The sequence below is a fragment of the Phyllosticta citribraziliensis genome (genome assembly GCF_038025025.1).
Source record: "Phyllosticta citribraziliensis strain CPC 17464 chromosome Unknown J3D65scaffold_9, whole genome shotgun sequence".
Lineage (NCBI taxonomy): Eukaryota > Fungi > Ascomycota > Dothideomycetes > Botryosphaeriales > Phyllostictaceae > Phyllosticta > Phyllosticta citribraziliensis.
In genome coordinates this window covers 1,631,181-1,645,953 of record NW_027117346.1, presented here as the reverse complement: position 1 = coordinate 1,645,953, position 14,773 = coordinate 1,631,181, and the positions used below count along the sequence as shown (strand labels likewise).

General features: G+C 55.2%; 5 protein-coding genes across 5 annotated transcripts; 2 read left to right on the top strand and 3 right to left on the bottom strand.

Moving 5' to 3' along the window:
- Positions 1 to 1,417: 1,417 nt before the first annotated feature.
- On the bottom strand, positions 1,418 to 4,760 carry J3D65DRAFT_480732 (uncharacterized protein). The gene is made up of 3 exons (XM_066796581.1): positions 4,520 to 4,760; positions 2,544 to 4,470; positions 1,418 to 2,491 (listed from the first exon to the last, which is right to left on the bottom strand). The coding sequence occupies exons 1-3, from the start codon at positions 4,597 to 4,599 to the stop codon at positions 1,682 to 1,684; spliced, it is 2,817 nt and encodes a 938-aa protein (XP_066653341.1). The 5' UTR covers positions 4,600 to 4,760; the 3' UTR covers positions 1,418 to 1,681.
- A 1,557-nt stretch (positions 4,761 to 6,317) lies between these two features.
- On the top strand, positions 6,318 to 7,418 carry J3D65DRAFT_647197 (Alpha/Beta hydrolase protein; the record flags this gene model as incomplete). Its single annotated transcript, XM_066802330.1, has 4 exons — positions 6,318 to 6,471; positions 6,496 to 6,764; positions 6,797 to 6,886; positions 6,948 to 7,418. The coding sequence occupies 4 exons, from the start codon at positions 6,318 to 6,320 to the stop codon at positions 7,416 to 7,418; spliced, it is 984 nt and encodes a 327-aa protein (XP_066653340.1).
- Positions 7,419 to 8,764: 1,346 nt separating this feature from the next.
- On the top strand, positions 8,765 to 11,367 carry J3D65DRAFT_701125 (kinase-like domain-containing protein; the record flags this gene model as incomplete). Its single annotated transcript, XM_066804090.1, has 5 exons — positions 8,765 to 9,073; positions 9,120 to 9,386; positions 9,435 to 9,481; positions 9,531 to 9,857; positions 9,908 to 11,367. Coding segments are annotated over 5 exons (2,199 nt in total), but the record flags the coding sequence as incomplete, so codon positions are not given.
- Positions 11,368 to 11,415: 48 nt separating this feature from the next.
- On the bottom strand, positions 11,416 to 13,472 carry J3D65DRAFT_480566 (uncharacterized protein). Its single transcript, XM_066796580.1, has 3 exons — positions 13,284 to 13,472; positions 12,437 to 13,226; positions 11,416 to 12,390 (listed from the first exon to the last, which is right to left on the bottom strand). Exons 1-3 carry the CDS (start codon positions 13,305 to 13,307, stop codon positions 11,675 to 11,677), a joined length of 1,530 nt encoding a protein of 509 aa, XP_066653338.1. The 5' UTR covers positions 13,308 to 13,472; the 3' UTR covers positions 11,416 to 11,674.
- Positions 13,473 to 13,883: 411 nt separating this feature from the next.
- On the bottom strand, positions 13,884 to 14,731 carry J3D65DRAFT_647196 (actin-related protein 2/3 complex subunit 3; the record flags this gene model as incomplete). Its single annotated transcript, XM_066802329.1, has 4 exons — positions 13,884 to 14,126; positions 14,234 to 14,508; positions 14,630 to 14,675; positions 14,726 to 14,731. The coding sequence occupies 4 exons, from the start codon at positions 14,729 to 14,731 to the stop codon at positions 13,884 to 13,886; spliced, it is 570 nt and encodes a 189-aa protein (XP_066653337.1).
- Positions 14,732 to 14,773: the final 42 nt, after the last annotated feature.

The window sequence follows — 14,773 nt, the reverse complement described above, 5'->3', positions numbered from 1 at the left end:
TGCTGCTGGTACCGTTGCGGTCGTAAGTGCAGGTAGCAGCAGGAGTAGGGAAGGTTCCGTGGATAGAAGGTGAGTCGTTGGGTAGTTTTACCTTCGTATTAATGTTACTCCTCTTCTTCCCTCTTACCATGTTTTGTCCGAAGCACCGTCCCAAGGAAATGTCACACGCAACCTTGAAATGCCGCACTCAACAATCATCGATGAGTCCTGAACGCTTCCTACTCGCCCTCTCTTGTTGGCGTGGATGCTCCGCCCCCCGATTCCCTCCCTTGGATGTGTCTGAGATGACCCTGTACCCAACTTCGCTCCGGCGCTCGCCCCAAAAAAAAGTGTCCCTGTACCAAACTTCCATCTCTCAACCCACGGAATCATATCCCCATCTCAACAAGTGATCCGACCCTTCGTTTGCTTGCCTACGTAGCCCCCCCTGGCCCAGTCCGCAAAAGTATAAAGCTTTGCGGCCTCCCCGCCCAGAACCTTTCCTCCTTCTCCTCCAGCACCCCTCCTGTATTTTCTTTCTTTCTCCTCTCCGTCCCCAAATCCCATCCTCGGACTCGTCCTTGGAAGCGGCGGGTGATGTGACCTCTCTCTCTCCTCTCTCTCTGTCTCTCCTTTCTCTCTCTCTCTCCATCCCCCAATTCCCATCCTCGGACTCGTCCCTGGAAGCGGCGGGCGATGTGACTCCTCTTTCTCTCTTCTCTCTCCTCTCTCTCCTCTCTCCTCTCTCTTCTCTCTCTTTCTCTCTCCCTTCTCTCTTTTGCATCCCCCAATTCCCATCCTCGGATTCGTCCTTGGAAGCGGAAAAAACGAGTCGCGGCTGCTCGGTCCCCAAAAGCCTGGGCGGGCGGGTTCCCAGTTTGAGTTTCTCTTGGGGGACATTTTTTGTTTTCCTTTTTTCCTTTTCTCCTTTTCTCCCTTTTTCTTTTTGTTTCCTTCATACCCCATCCTCGGACTCTGTCCTTGGAAGTGGAAGTCGAGTCGCGGCTGCTCCTCTCCTCCAAAGCCTGGGCGGGTGGGTAACCCAGTGTGAGTTTCTCCTGGGGGGACAACTTTTGTTTTCTTTTTTTCCTTTTTTTCCTTCTCCTTTTCCCCGCCTGTATCACAAACCCCCTCCTGTATACCCCATCCTCGGACACCTGTTCTTGGAAGTGGAAGTCGAGTCAGGGCTGCTCGTCTCCTCAAAAGCCTGGGCGGGTGGGTATCCCAGTTTACTGGGGGTTTTCACCTATAAATCACAATCAGTTGTTTGCTTCACCGTTATGTCTTGATCGTGATTGAATGCTCTCTGTCGGTTTCCGGTTGGAATGTGTGAATGCTCACCATTTGTTATCCAACCCGGACAATCTCCTCGTGCGTGCCACGGCTTCCGGCACCAAGCCTCGACATCACCAGACGATGAACCGCAGCGCATCCAAAGGTCAGACTAGCCAGGCAAGCAGACTTCTTTATTCAATCTGTCAACATTATAAACGAGCGACTGCTACCAAGACACAAAAACCGAAACAAAACGAGCGTGGGCGACAAGACAAAGAAACCGACCTCCCAGATTCCAAACAGTGCCAATTTAGTTGTGAACTCCCAAAGTCTCGCAATTACGACCATCAGTGTTTGTCTCCAATTTGTTGATTGTCTCCCTCTTCTTCAATTTGGCCCCACAAAATCATCCACCGCCAGGGTCGGCCTACAACCCAGCTCTCAACTCCGCCTCGCCAGCGGTCAAGGCCTTGCCGTACCGGCCACTGCCCCAGCCCATGCGCCTCTTGACCGCCTTCCAGCTCTCGACGGCCGCCAGGTACGACACGACGCACGCCACGACGATGCCCCACTCCCACGTGATGTCCTTGTGCTTGAAGACGACGCGGTTGACGACGGGGATGTAGACGACGGGGAACGTGATGACGAAGCCGGCGACGACGGCCCAGAACAGGAAGCGGTTGCGCCAGACGGCGGCGAAGACGGAGAGGTATTTCTGGACGAACGTGCGCTCGTCTTCGGCCCCTTCGGCCGGCGAGTGCGGGTGCAGGTTGAACAGCGAGCGCGAAAAGTGCTTGACCTCCCACGCCGTGACGAGCAGCAGGAACGAGATGGTGGCGTACGTGGTCGCGCGGGCGCGGAACACGTAGTCGCAGCTGTCGTTGTAGCTGACGTTGCAGTTGTGGCCGAGGTCGCCGTGGCCGGCACCGTACGCCACCGACGTGAAGGATGCCAGGCACAGGCCGCCCATGAAGGAGCCGTAGATGAACTTGTCGACGATGAGCTCGCGCGTGAAGACGCCGACCTGCAGCGAGTGCGGCGGCCGGTACATGATGTCGGGCTGGGCTTCCTCGACGCCCAGGCCCAGCGCCAGGAACGACGACGTGATGAGGTTGACCCACAGGATTTCGAGCGGGGAGAGCGGGAACACGGAGTGGCCGCCCGAGTCTTTGAAGGCGAGGCCGATGAGGAGGAGAATCACTTGCGAGATGTTGGAGATGAGGAGGTGCAAGAGGAACTGCGATGGTTTGGTTAGATTGCACCACTTAAAGATTGAGTGATAAGCGTACCTTCTGGATGTTGTCAAAAAGCCTTCGCCCTTCTTCAATCGCCTTGACAATGGACGCGAAATTGTCATCAGTCAGCACAACATCGGCGGCCTCCTTGGCCACATCAGACCCGTTGAGACCCATAGCGATGCCGATAGGAGAGCGCTTCAAAGCAGGAGAATCGTTGACACCGTCGCCAGTCATGGCGCAAAAGGCCTTGCGGCGGTGCATGGCCTCGACCATGCGGACCTTGGTCGACGGGCTGCAGCGAGCGAGAACCAAGGGCAAAGTCTCCAGCGCGTCAATCTCGTCGTCAGAAAGCCGGTCAAAGTCCGCAGCCGCCATGATGGCCGAAGCAGCCGCTCTGGATCCAAACGACTTCAAGATACCGACCTCGTGGGCAATGGCCGTCGCCGTCTTGATGTGGTCGCCCGTCAGCATGTGCACCGTGATGCCCGCTATCTGGCATCGCCGCACGGCTTCGGCAGTCTCTGGCCGGGGAGGGTCGTAAATGCCGACGAGCCCGACACAGTTGAGGTTGGACTCTGCGGACGAGCGCTCAGCAACTTGATCTTCTTCATGGTACTGGACGAGCTTGTGCGCTACGCAGAGCACTCGAAGTCCCTGGCCGGCCATTTCCTCTGCCGTGGCACTAATCTTGGCCTTTTCAGCGTCTGGAGCCCGAAGAGATGGCAGCATGACTTCGAGCGCGCCTTTTGCGTAGACGTGGATGCCATTTTCCGACTTGTCGCCGTAGACGACGGACATGCGCTTGAAGTTCGAGTCGAAGGGATATTCATTCAGGAGCTCCAGGCTATAGTCTCCCATTAGCGACGCCTTGCCCGAGTTGAGACGCATGGCAAGAACCTGGAGGGCAATCTCGGTCGGCTCACCAACGGTGACCCAGTCAGATCCGTACGTGGAGGCAGTGCTGATGGATGCATCGTCTGGCGAAGTCTTGAAGACGGACGCCAGGTTGCAAAGTGCAATCGCCCTGAGGAACAGATCCAGGGGCTCCGGCGTCTTTTCATCCTCTCCCAGCCCAACCTCGACGTCGTTGATCTTTACAAAGCCACTCGTTGGGTCAAAAGGGTTGTTCGTGTCGTGCACAGTCAGCGTGCCCGTCTCTGGAATCCAAGCCTTTCTGGCCACCATTTTGCCCTGAGTGAGAGTGCCGGTCTTATCCGAGCAGATGTTTGTGACGCCGCCTACAGCCTCGAGAGAGGCCAATTTTCGGACGATGACATTTCCCTTTGCCATGGCCTTTGTACCCGCAGCAATGGTAATGGTGAGGACGGCAATCAGCGATTCTGGAATGACAGCCACGCCGACGCAAATGCCGTAAATCAGGACCTCGCCCCGTAGCTTGAACTTGGCCGAGGAAAAGACAATGATGGCCAATGTGATGGCCAGGGCAAAGAGGAGCAGCGCAAACTTGCTAAGCTTGACTTGCAGTGGAGTGCCTTCCAAGCCAAGAATCACCATGGTTGCATTCTTGAATTTCGTCCAGCTGCGCTTGAGTCGGCTCTCTTCTTTGGGAGTGCCATCACCGCGCAGCATTTCTGCAATTTTGCCAATCTCCGTCTTGGTTCCAGTCGCAATCACAATGCCCGTGGCCCTTCCTTGAGTCACGGTAGTCGCAGAGTAGGCCATGTTGATGCGGTCCCCGATGGGTATATCAGGGGCTTCGAAGATTTTGCTCGGGTTCTTGGAGACAGGCATCGACTCGCCTGTCAGAAGAGCCTCGTCAGTAGAAATGTTGATGCCGTCAACAAGCCTCACGTCGGCGGGGACAATGTCGCCCACGTTTAGTTGGACGACATCGCCAATGACCAGCGTCTCTGCCTTGACTTGGTCCACGTTGCCATCCCGTATCACCTTGGACACGGGAGCGGACAGAGCGTACAGGGACATGATGGCCTTCTCCGCATGGTAGTCTTGGACGAACCTAGCCAAAATTAGCATCAGCGGATTTCTTGGGGCAGATAATGCCATACCCAACAACCACGTTGAGCACAATGACTGCCGTCACGACGCCGCCTTCGATGTAGTCATCAATACCAAAGCCTAAGCCCATGACAATGAAGAGGACCTAAACTTCAGTTAGAGAGTGGCGTTCAGCGCTTCGCTGGGGCCTGCCATGGAGCGGAGGACCCAGGATTGCGCTCGTCGCCTTTCAATGCCGCATTGTAATGATTGGGCTGCCGTCTTTGTTTTGCGGTTTTCCACGTACTAAGGTCAGACTGTTCGAGACTTGTCTTAACAGAATTTTCCACATGGAAAGCCCTTTAGTTCCCTCAACCTTGTTAGGCCCATCGCGATGCAGACGCGATGCGGCCTCGGCACGAGCGAGTCCATGTCTATTGGCACAGTTAGACTCAGCCTGCCAATGAATGGGGATCAAGGACGGTGGTTGTACTTGGGGTCAACGCCAAGGACCTGGGCGACGATAGCCGCAGGTACCGTGTGCGAGTCGGCGTAGTAGCCCTTTTCGTTGCAGAGGCTCTCAAACGACGAGATGGATGAGAGCCCGGGCGTGAGGGTCTTGCTCGATATGCCCACAGTCTCGTCCGACTTCAGCCCTCGATAGGCGAGTTTTTCAGTGTTGTTTAGGTTGCTCGAAGAGCCACCTAAAGGAGGTTCAGTCGACTCCTCGACATCAAGGGTAGAGTCCTCTATCCCCATTCACTAAGTTTGCAAAGAAGTAGAGGCTTGGCCGAGAGCTGATTGGTGAGGCTGGCTGCTGGTGGATGTGTTTAAGAAGGGCAGTGCAAGCAAGAACAGCGCACGCGGCCGACGGGGGACAGCGGATAGAGTAGTAGTTAAATAGCGTATCCAAACTATCCAAGCATGAGGACGATAGCCTAGCGGCAGCTTTGTTGGTAGCCTCATGGGAGGTACTGACGCACGCGTGGGCGGCCGCCAGGTTCCGCCAGCCAGGGCCGATGTCAAGAGACGGCGAGCTCACGGAAAGCGGGGCTCTCCAAGGCTTTGCATGGCTCGGCTGCTTGGCCCTCCCCAGATAAAACACCTAATCGTCAGCAGACCTGTGGTGGAGAGGATGCCAAACGCCAGTCAGCTCCCAATCGCCACGAACACACTGCACTCTGGCGCTTCGGCGCACTGGAACAATGGAGAACGGGCTTGAGGAGACGCCTGACTTGTTTCCTGGTTAAGGAGATGGCGTGGGAAGCTTGCGCTGCGATTCGTGGATGCAAGGGTCGTCTCGTGACGCTCTTCATCATCCGCTTGGCAGACGGATAACAAAGAAACGTTGGACCAATCCAGTCGAACCCATGTCTTGACGTATTTTCACATGATTTCGAGCCATGCTTGCCCAATCGAGTCGTAGGATTCGAGCTGCATTGGCGTGCGCGTCTAGTATTCCGGTCCTTGTACCCATTGGCGGAGCGGCTGGAAAAGGAAGCTTGAAAACCTGCAAAGGAGAAGACATTTGGTTAGCAGCGACGATCAAAGCCGGTGACCTGCTATGGCACTGCTATGGCAGCTGCAACACCGGGCACTTTGGTGCTCAAACGAAAGAGGTTGGAGCTGAAAGGTGACAGCGGAGCCGTGAAGCTTTTGGGGCCGTCCGACCCCGCGCTTGTGTTCGTGACGATTGTCCGGTTTGCCAACGTCCGGATCGAGTAGACGCAGTACTACGCGCCAACACCATGCCTGTGTCACTTTGGAAGCAAGAGGCTGATGGAATCTGCATGCACCGTCCTTAAGAGGACCCGGTGGAGATGCGCACGATTGGGGCCCTGCCGTTGAGCTTCATACTCGGCCGGCACCATGTCTCTTGCCAGTGATTTGGTGCTTGATGCGTTCAAGTTTGACCCTAAGGCGATCAGCCGACAGACAATCGAACTCAACGAAGCATGCGAGGCCAACTCTGAAGCAGCACGTTTCTGGCATGAGGTACCAAAAGAACACCGCCCTCGGCTTCGTGAGAAACAATGGTGACTTATAGCGCTGCAGATTGGAGCCGCTCAATATCGAGAAATGCGTCGGAACGGCGAAGGGTCGCTGCCCAAGGTCGTTGTGCTCGAATCGGGGGTGAACTTCAAGATACCGTCGCGCGAGGTTGGACGCGAGATTCGCTGTCGCCTCTCCAAGCCGGAAGGCGGACAAGTCAAAGGCGTCATGATGCATCTTCATGGCGGCGGCTGGGTTTTCAAGGGAGAAGATTCAAACGACGAGCTGCTCAAATGGATGGCCGACAATTGCGGCCTCGCAGTCGTTCGTCAGCGTTGGGTATCGGCTGGCTCCAGAGCATCCCTAATTGCATCGACGCCGCTGAATGGTTGGTGAGAATAGCGAGGCCAAATTATGGGGCACACCTGCAATTCATAGGCGGCGAGGTATGACGCCACAGGTCCGTCTGCATTGATGTTCAATGGCTGATCGAATTGATGTTGACAGTCGGCCGGTGCACATCTTTCTGTGGTCACCGCCCTCCATCCCCACAGGGCTCAGCCTAGCTTTGCTTTGAAGGGTCTCATTCTCCACTACGGAATCTACGAGCTTGCGACTTTGCTTCCGGCAGTCCACCTCTGCGACAAAAACCTCGTTACCGACAGACCAAACATTGAGCTTTGCATCAACACCTTTTTGCCCGACCACTCGATTGAGCAACGCCGAAACCCATCAATCTCGCCCATTTACGCCCGATTGAGTAGAGGAGCTTTGCCTCCAGCGCTCTTCAAAGTTGGAACGGAGGATCCTATGGTGGATGATAGCATCATGATGGCTGCGAAATGGCAGATGAGCGGTAAAGAAGCAGTTTTGAAGCTCTACCCTGGAGCGCCTCATGGTTTCACCTTTTACCCGTACTCAGAAGCAGCAACGAGCCTGGGAGATAAAAAGCGGTTCGTGCCTAGCAAAATGGAGTAGGTAGAAGGCATTGTCGGTGCGGAATGAGACCTGGCCGGGCGTCGGTAAAGCGACCGCCAAGTCAATTTGTCGCACCGTGTCGCTCTTGGAACGAAAATTTAATTGAGGGCCCAAATCAAAATGGTAGTTTGAGCTGGGCGTGACAATGTTCCGGAAGTGGCAGTAGGTCACGAGTAGTCTTCACGAGGGAGCATCGGGAGCGTGGTGCGGATCAGGTCATGTATTCGTTCCTAATCGGCAAAAGGCTAGACGGGTCTCAAAGGCTGAATGGCCGGTGTAAGAGTGAGTCTGCCGAACAGCAAACGCCGGTTTTCCTCGAAGATTTCAACCAGGTTGCCCCATAATCCTCCACCATCACCCGCGTGGCATTGAGCGCCAGGGCAGATCGTGCCGTGATTGTCGAAGGATGACGTAATGCCGGGAGCGTCGAAAGCTCATGGAGAAAAGCGTGTGATTTTTGGAGTAGCCGCTATGTCGTCAAGACGTCGCCGGTGTAGGATGTGGGGTTGACAGTGTCGAGGGGACGAGACGTTTATTTGCTGGAAAATTTGTGAGCGAGAGCGTCGAGGCTGCAATCCATTGGTGGTAAGCTTACCTGCGGGCACGCATCTTTCTGCGCTTACGCTTGAGGCGACGAACGCGCTTCTTCCTCCACTTCGCTCTCATCTTCGATAACTAGAAGAACTGGGGAGAATTAGCTTGCGGCGATGAAAGAACGGGCATTGTCGAGGGAATTGCAGCGAGCAAGCAGCAGAGCCTTGCAAGACACAAGCTCCGACGAGCAGAAGCCCTTGGGAGCAACGTACCTGGTTGTCGAGATGAGGAAGGTTGGTGAGGAAAGAAGATGGTTGCGCGCAGCTCCGCAACTTACTTGTGTGTTGCTTAAGCGAGTCTAGCTCCAATCCGGTTAGCGTGATGACTCAGCCGCGCTAGCCCGGCGACGTAGGCCTGACGCACACAGCTGCTCGACCTCTCCCCTCCAGCCAATTACGCCGAGTCGTCTATTTCTCCAGTCCACCTTACTGCAACACCATCTCATTCACCATGGGCTTGCACCACGCGCCCCCCCAGGAACCGGCACGTCCCATCGGCTCCTTGGAATTTCGTGACGCAGAATATGACTACGACAGCAGAGACTCACGTTTGTCCAGGCGTCAAAGTCTTGGCCTCTCTGCTCGCGCTCATTTGCTTCAGTTCCCTTTACCTCCATACCAATTCACGCCAATGAAGATTTTCATCTAGGCAGATGCTCCACCAACGGGTACCGTGATCCACTGTGTGATTTGACCTTGATTAAACAACTCCACAGGAAATGCAATCTTTCAGAATCTCCTGGCGTCAGCGCCACCATCTCCAAGCGACATGTCAAAATTCACACCGTGCTGTATGACGAGAGCATTGCTCCTTTGGTCTACGCCCAAGACATTTCCTCAAACGGTACCTTCTTGCAGAGGATCAACAGAAAAGACTGTCCACATGACGACGTCCGCGGCATTTTGATGGGCCGGAAAATAAATTCAACCCTGCTCGAGCACGGCGACGAGCTTTGGCCAGCGCCGCGGATCGTTCTTCGCTATCACGTCTCAGACCATATCCTCAAAAGATTTCAAGGCCAGCGCGACAAGCCGTCTCCAATCCATGCACATGACAGCAAGGTGAACTAACTCTAAGGAAATCTTTGTCTCATACTAAGCAGCCAAGACGATCAAGGATAGGTATCATGTAACGAATCGGAGTCTCGGCTCCGGTGGTCATGGCAGCGTCTATGTTGCGATACATCGAAGGACTCAACAGCAGCAAGCTTGCAAAGTAATTGATTTGACAGATCTCGAATTGGAAGGCGGAAGGGCACCCCTTGCGCCCCCTTCGGCCTCTCAATCCAGAGCAAATGGCGCCCAAGCCAAGACCAAAAGCGCCTGTCTGGAGGGACTTTTTCGAGAATGTCGAGTGCTCAAGGAGCTTGATCATGTTTGTCCAGCGCCTCCGCATTCTTTCTCTGTGGCTGACAGCACGCAGCCAAACATTGTTCGGCTTGAAAAGGTCTTTTTCAGCATCAACGGCATGTAAGTTGTCACTAACGCTGATATACGAGCCATTCTAATGCGTCCACAGCTACATTTTCCAGGAGCTGATTACTGGCGGTGACCTCTTTTCCTACATCACAAAAAGAGGCGACTTTGGTATACCGACCGTTGAAGCAGCGGTCATCCTGCGACAAGTCTTGAAGGGACTCGAGTACCTCCATGATCAGGACATCGTTCATCGCGACATCAAGCCTGACAATATACTTCTGACGTCTACAAAAGGTCGCTATCGCGTGATTCTGACCGATTTCGGCAGTGCGAGGAAGATTTGCAATGGACCAGCAACGGACCAGAATGCCAAAATCTCTAGACAGAGACTGTTTTCCATGGTTGGAACCGCAGAGTTCGCCGCTCCGTACGTGTGAAATCTTTGAATTTCTATATTAGCGGTCTGACGCTGGACAGTGAAGTGAGCACAACCGACAGGATGAGCCCAGGGAAAGGATACTGGGGCAAGGCCATCGACATGTGGTCAATTGGATGTATCGCCAGCGCAATCATCAGCGGGGACGTCTTTTACGTTGACCGTACTCACCCGGAGTTTGAACGATGCCCCCATCGAGTGATTCTGGACATGGCCAGAAACGTAAATCTTGCGGTTCTCGATGAACATCCGAATTGGGAGCAGGTTGGATCTCGCGCCAAAGACTTCATCAAAAAGGTCCTGGTGCTTGATGAAAACGCGAGAATGACTGTCAAAGACGCACTTGCCCATCCATGGTTCACCAACAAGGCGCATGCAGAGGACCACGAGACTTTGTACCAGCACTCGATCAAAGACTGGAAGCCACGTCAAAAGACTTTCAGGATCATGGAGTACATTGAGTCGCCACGGCCAAAGATGGAGCTTCGCCGGTCACAGTTCTTCTCCACGTCACGCATCGCTTCTCCGCCAGTGTCCAAAAGCGTTGACTTTACACAGGGATCCCGAAAAGGAGGGCTGAGCACTATCCAAGAAGAGGCCTCGCCCACGCACGCTGCAAACAAGATCCTGAAACCATCATATGATGCCGATTCTGTGACACAGGACGATCTCGATGGATCCGGCACCCAAGCTTCACCGGATCGTCTCGCCGACGCCCAGGCCCATCCAGATCCAGATGCTAACCTCACGCGAGGACCTACCCAATTCAGCACGCGCGTCTCCCCGTCGTTCCCCAGTTTCAACACGGCTACCACACAGGACTCAACAAATGTTGAGCACTCCATGCGCCCGCCGCTCAGTACCTCCACTGCGCGCTTCCCTGTCTCCTTGGAAGACTCGGCTCCGTTCCTTCCACCGCCTTCTTACATGCTCGACAGCGAACCGACCTCTGCGCCCCAAAAGACCCTCAAAGATCCGCCGCCGCAGTTGCAACAGCTTGTCTCAGTCGTCCCACCACCGCGTTACCTCGCGCCCCCACGCAACGACAATGGCTTCGCCTTTGCCTTTCAGCACGACCCCCAAACCAACGACGGCGCGGAGGCAGCATCTGCTTCGTCAAACAAGCGGCAGCGCTCGTTCGACTTTGACGATGACGACAACGGCGCCATCATCGACATGGATGACGATCTCGACGAGGCGCAGCAGCAGCAGTTGGTCGAGTCGGTCAAAGTGGTCCACGATAGCTTGCTAGACCCTGCGGCTAAGAGGGTGCGCTTGCGCTACCGTTAGCTGGGTAGTGGGTGCTGCCGTCCCGTCCATCCGCCCCCGCGTTTGCGCGTTTATGCAAACGACGGGTTGATTTCTTCATGCGCGCCCACGCGTTTGCTGGTCCATGGGGGCTGTGCTGTTGCAGAGGAAAAGGGAGGAAAGGCTGCGATGTTGTTGCTTCAAACCCACCAATTTACTTGCTTCTTTGCTTTCACGGCCTGACCTGCAAACCTCCATCCCATCTGCTGATTTCATGGCTCGAGAACCTTGCCGTTGCTCGTCTTTCACCTCCATGTTCCCACAGATAGCTGCTCATTTCTCCGGAGTTTCCCCTTGCTTGAAAAGTTTTATACCATCTAGCTACGAACCTGAAGAAGAAGCTTTCCCTCCCATTGCTCAACCTGATGCCATGCTATGCTGTGCTGTGCCATGCCCCTGGGTATCAAAACACCAATACGCCGCCCATGCCCACGCCCACGAACGCTCCCCCCGCGTGACCCTACCACCATCACCACCAATGCTCTACCCACGCCCCCCCCTCACTCCACATAGTCCTCGTCCGAGGAGTCATCAGGCTCCGGCAGCAGCACACCACCACTCTCCTCGTCTTCCTCCTCACTCTCCCCACTCTCCACACCCACGCCTCCACCGACGACGCAGCGCTCGGAGCCTTCGAGCGCGCCAACACCACTGCAGCCACCAAAAGCTGGGATGCTCTTGGTGGCCCAAGTGGGTTGACCACCCGGGGCCCGGAGACGCACGCCGCCGGAGTCGTCATCGTCCTCGTCGTGGTCGTTCTCCTCTTCCTCCTCCTTCTCGTTCTCCTCCTCTTCCCCCATCTCCACATCCTCCTCCTGCTCCCTCTCCTTCGCCGGCAAGGAGACCCCGCCGTCCTCCGACGACGCGGTCAGGCTGTCGACGCGCGCCGGGAATAGGGGGCTGACGCTGCCAACATCCTGCGCCGTAGGCGTGCCTACGCCGCTGCCGCGGGGAGGCAGCAGCCGACCGCTGAGCAGGTCATCCATGGCCTGCACCTGCTTTCTCTCAATGTCGGCAGGTCCGTCGGCAGCCTCGACGGCGTAGAGCGCGCCGCCATATGGTGACATGTTGTGGTGCGCACAGGCTTTCGCCAACATGACATGGTTGATATTGTTCTCGACCATTCTCGACTTAAGGTAGTTGACGCCGCGGTCTAGCCGCTTCTGGAAACTAAACTCGTCGCTGAGCCTCTTTAAGCAGGCTTCCTTTGGTGGGCCTTTCAGATCATTAGCAACAGCCATGATTGTTTTCGTTGAACATACCTTGAGCAAGGCCGCGAGCACCAGGACCAACGAGAGAGGCCCAGTCATCTCGGGAAAGGGTGGAAGAGAAAAATTGCGAACTAAATTCAGGGAATTCGCGAGGGTGCAAGACGCGAGGTTTGACAACAGAAGATCGAATTTCTTGCAAGTCGATGGTGGTTGGTTTGACGAGTGGGATGATGGCGCCGTCGGACCACCGAAACCATCCCTTGGAAAACAAGCAGACTGGAAATGACGTGTGCTCATCTTGGTGGCGGAAGCAGGTGGTGCAGATGTCTGCCCTGCACCCGCTCATGTGTCCGTCGTTCGACAAGCAACGGCGGCATGTTGGTATCTCCCCGGGGCCCAGGTTTTTCAAGTCCTCAACCGGGTAGGTCAGGAACCGGGCGCGTCTGATGTCGTCGTCGTCGAGGGCATGCGACTGCTTGGGGTTGGAACCAAAGCCAACGACTTGCGCGGCGAGGTGTCTTGTGCCGTATGCCTTGAACTCCTGCTCACAAGCGGCCGCAAAGTAGGCGTAGTCGGCACCCGTCAAGGCGACTTGCCAGGCTACGAATCTCTTTTCTGGCCATGTGGCGTGATCATTCAAGCGCGGAAAGAGTTGGACGTGCTCTACCTGCGGCGTAACCTTGCTATCTTGAGGACCGGGATAGCTCGTGACCGTATGGTGATATGCTCTGTCGGCGATGGCGGCGAGCTTGCCAAAGCAGGCCATGTTCCACACCTGAATCGTGTAGAAGGGGATGTTGGAGTCCTCCACATTTTGCAGAGCCAGGTAGTGGACCCAAGCCTATTCAATGTCAGATGTTGATATCTATTGAAGTTTGGTGAGCTTCAAGTCACTTACCGGGTCAAACTTGAACGGGTTCATTGTTCGGAGCTTCGTGAATCCAAGATCAAGCTGAACAACCAAGCAGCATCAATCGAGTCGATGGTGAAGAGGGATGAAGAGAGTAGATCTCAAGAATAGGATAAATACACTCTGCGGTCCGTGCGTGACGTGCCTGCTTCCAGTTGGTTTCCAGATCATGCGGCCGGCCGGTTTTGGCACAGGATCGGGACAACCGGCCTTTCACATCGACTCGCGGGAGAATTCTCGTGATTAGCATCTGAAAAGATATATAACCACGTGTAAAGACTCGACAAGGAAATGTTTCTGAGAACTGTTTTGTTTGCAGTATGGGGATTTGAAGAAGCCCCTTTAGGAAGGTAATGCCATAACGTTGGAGAAGGAAAGAGGAATTAGATAAGAGGGGGATAGTCGGGGAATCAACCAGGAGCTAGCAAACAATCGTCTTTGAAGTCTCGAAAGGCTTGATATTGAAATTGTAATAGAAAGACCAGGACTGCTTTTGGTAGACGAGCACGCCCTCCAATGCATTCTCCTGCTGCTTACCGCACCATGGTATCAAATTGCTGGAGAAGTCCCATTGCCAGAGCTACCAACCTACAAGGCCTTGTTCATGAACTTCCTCTTTGTGAAGCTGAGCCAGAACTTGCTGGGGGTAGCCTCCTCGCCATACACCCGATTCAGCAACCGCACGGCAATCTCCTGACGGACCTGCGAAATGTACTGGCGAAGGACTTCGGCGTCTTGCCGGGTGGCGGGCGGCTCAAAGGCCTGGTTGAGTGGGAAACTGGCGTCTCCGGGGATAGCAAAGTTGTTGTCGAGGGCCAAGTTCAGGACCGCCTGGTTGACTCGTCTGTCAGCCATTGCTTTCCCACTCGGCAGAGTCACTCCTTTAATTGTCCCACGCAACATGTCCACTGGAAATTTAGGAGGAGGTCACAACGCACCTTCTCAGCATCCCTCCTGGTCGTGCCCGGCTTGATCTTGCCCAACGCCTCGCTCACAAACAGAATGCCATAAATCAGGACGCGGTCGGCCGGGCCCTTGATCTCAAAGTTGCGGAAGAAGGTGTTGGCGCGGAAGAGGGCGATGATCTCGTCGACGGGGTCGTACGATTCGTGCGAGGCATCAACGGTGAGCTCGGTGACGTCGGCCGGGAGAGGGGGCAGCTGCATAGCAGGGCCACGAGTGCGCGTGCGGAGCGGCAGCAAGGCAAAGTTGCCTGGTCCATGTCAAATGAAGCTCGAAAGCGGGGATTGTATTCGGCGGTAGAGGGTGGAGGGCAGAGGCGGACTCTGGAGCTCGATGGTGCCTGCGGGGAGCTTCCGGGGAGTGCGGCGTACCTATTATGTGCTGGTTGGGCTCATCGAGAAAGACGGAGTGGTAGGCCTGGGGCATGGGTCAGCTGTGACTTGCAAACATCCAAGAGCAAGACTTACAGGCATGTTGGCGATGTTGGAAGGGAGTGACGAAGCACGGGGTGTCTC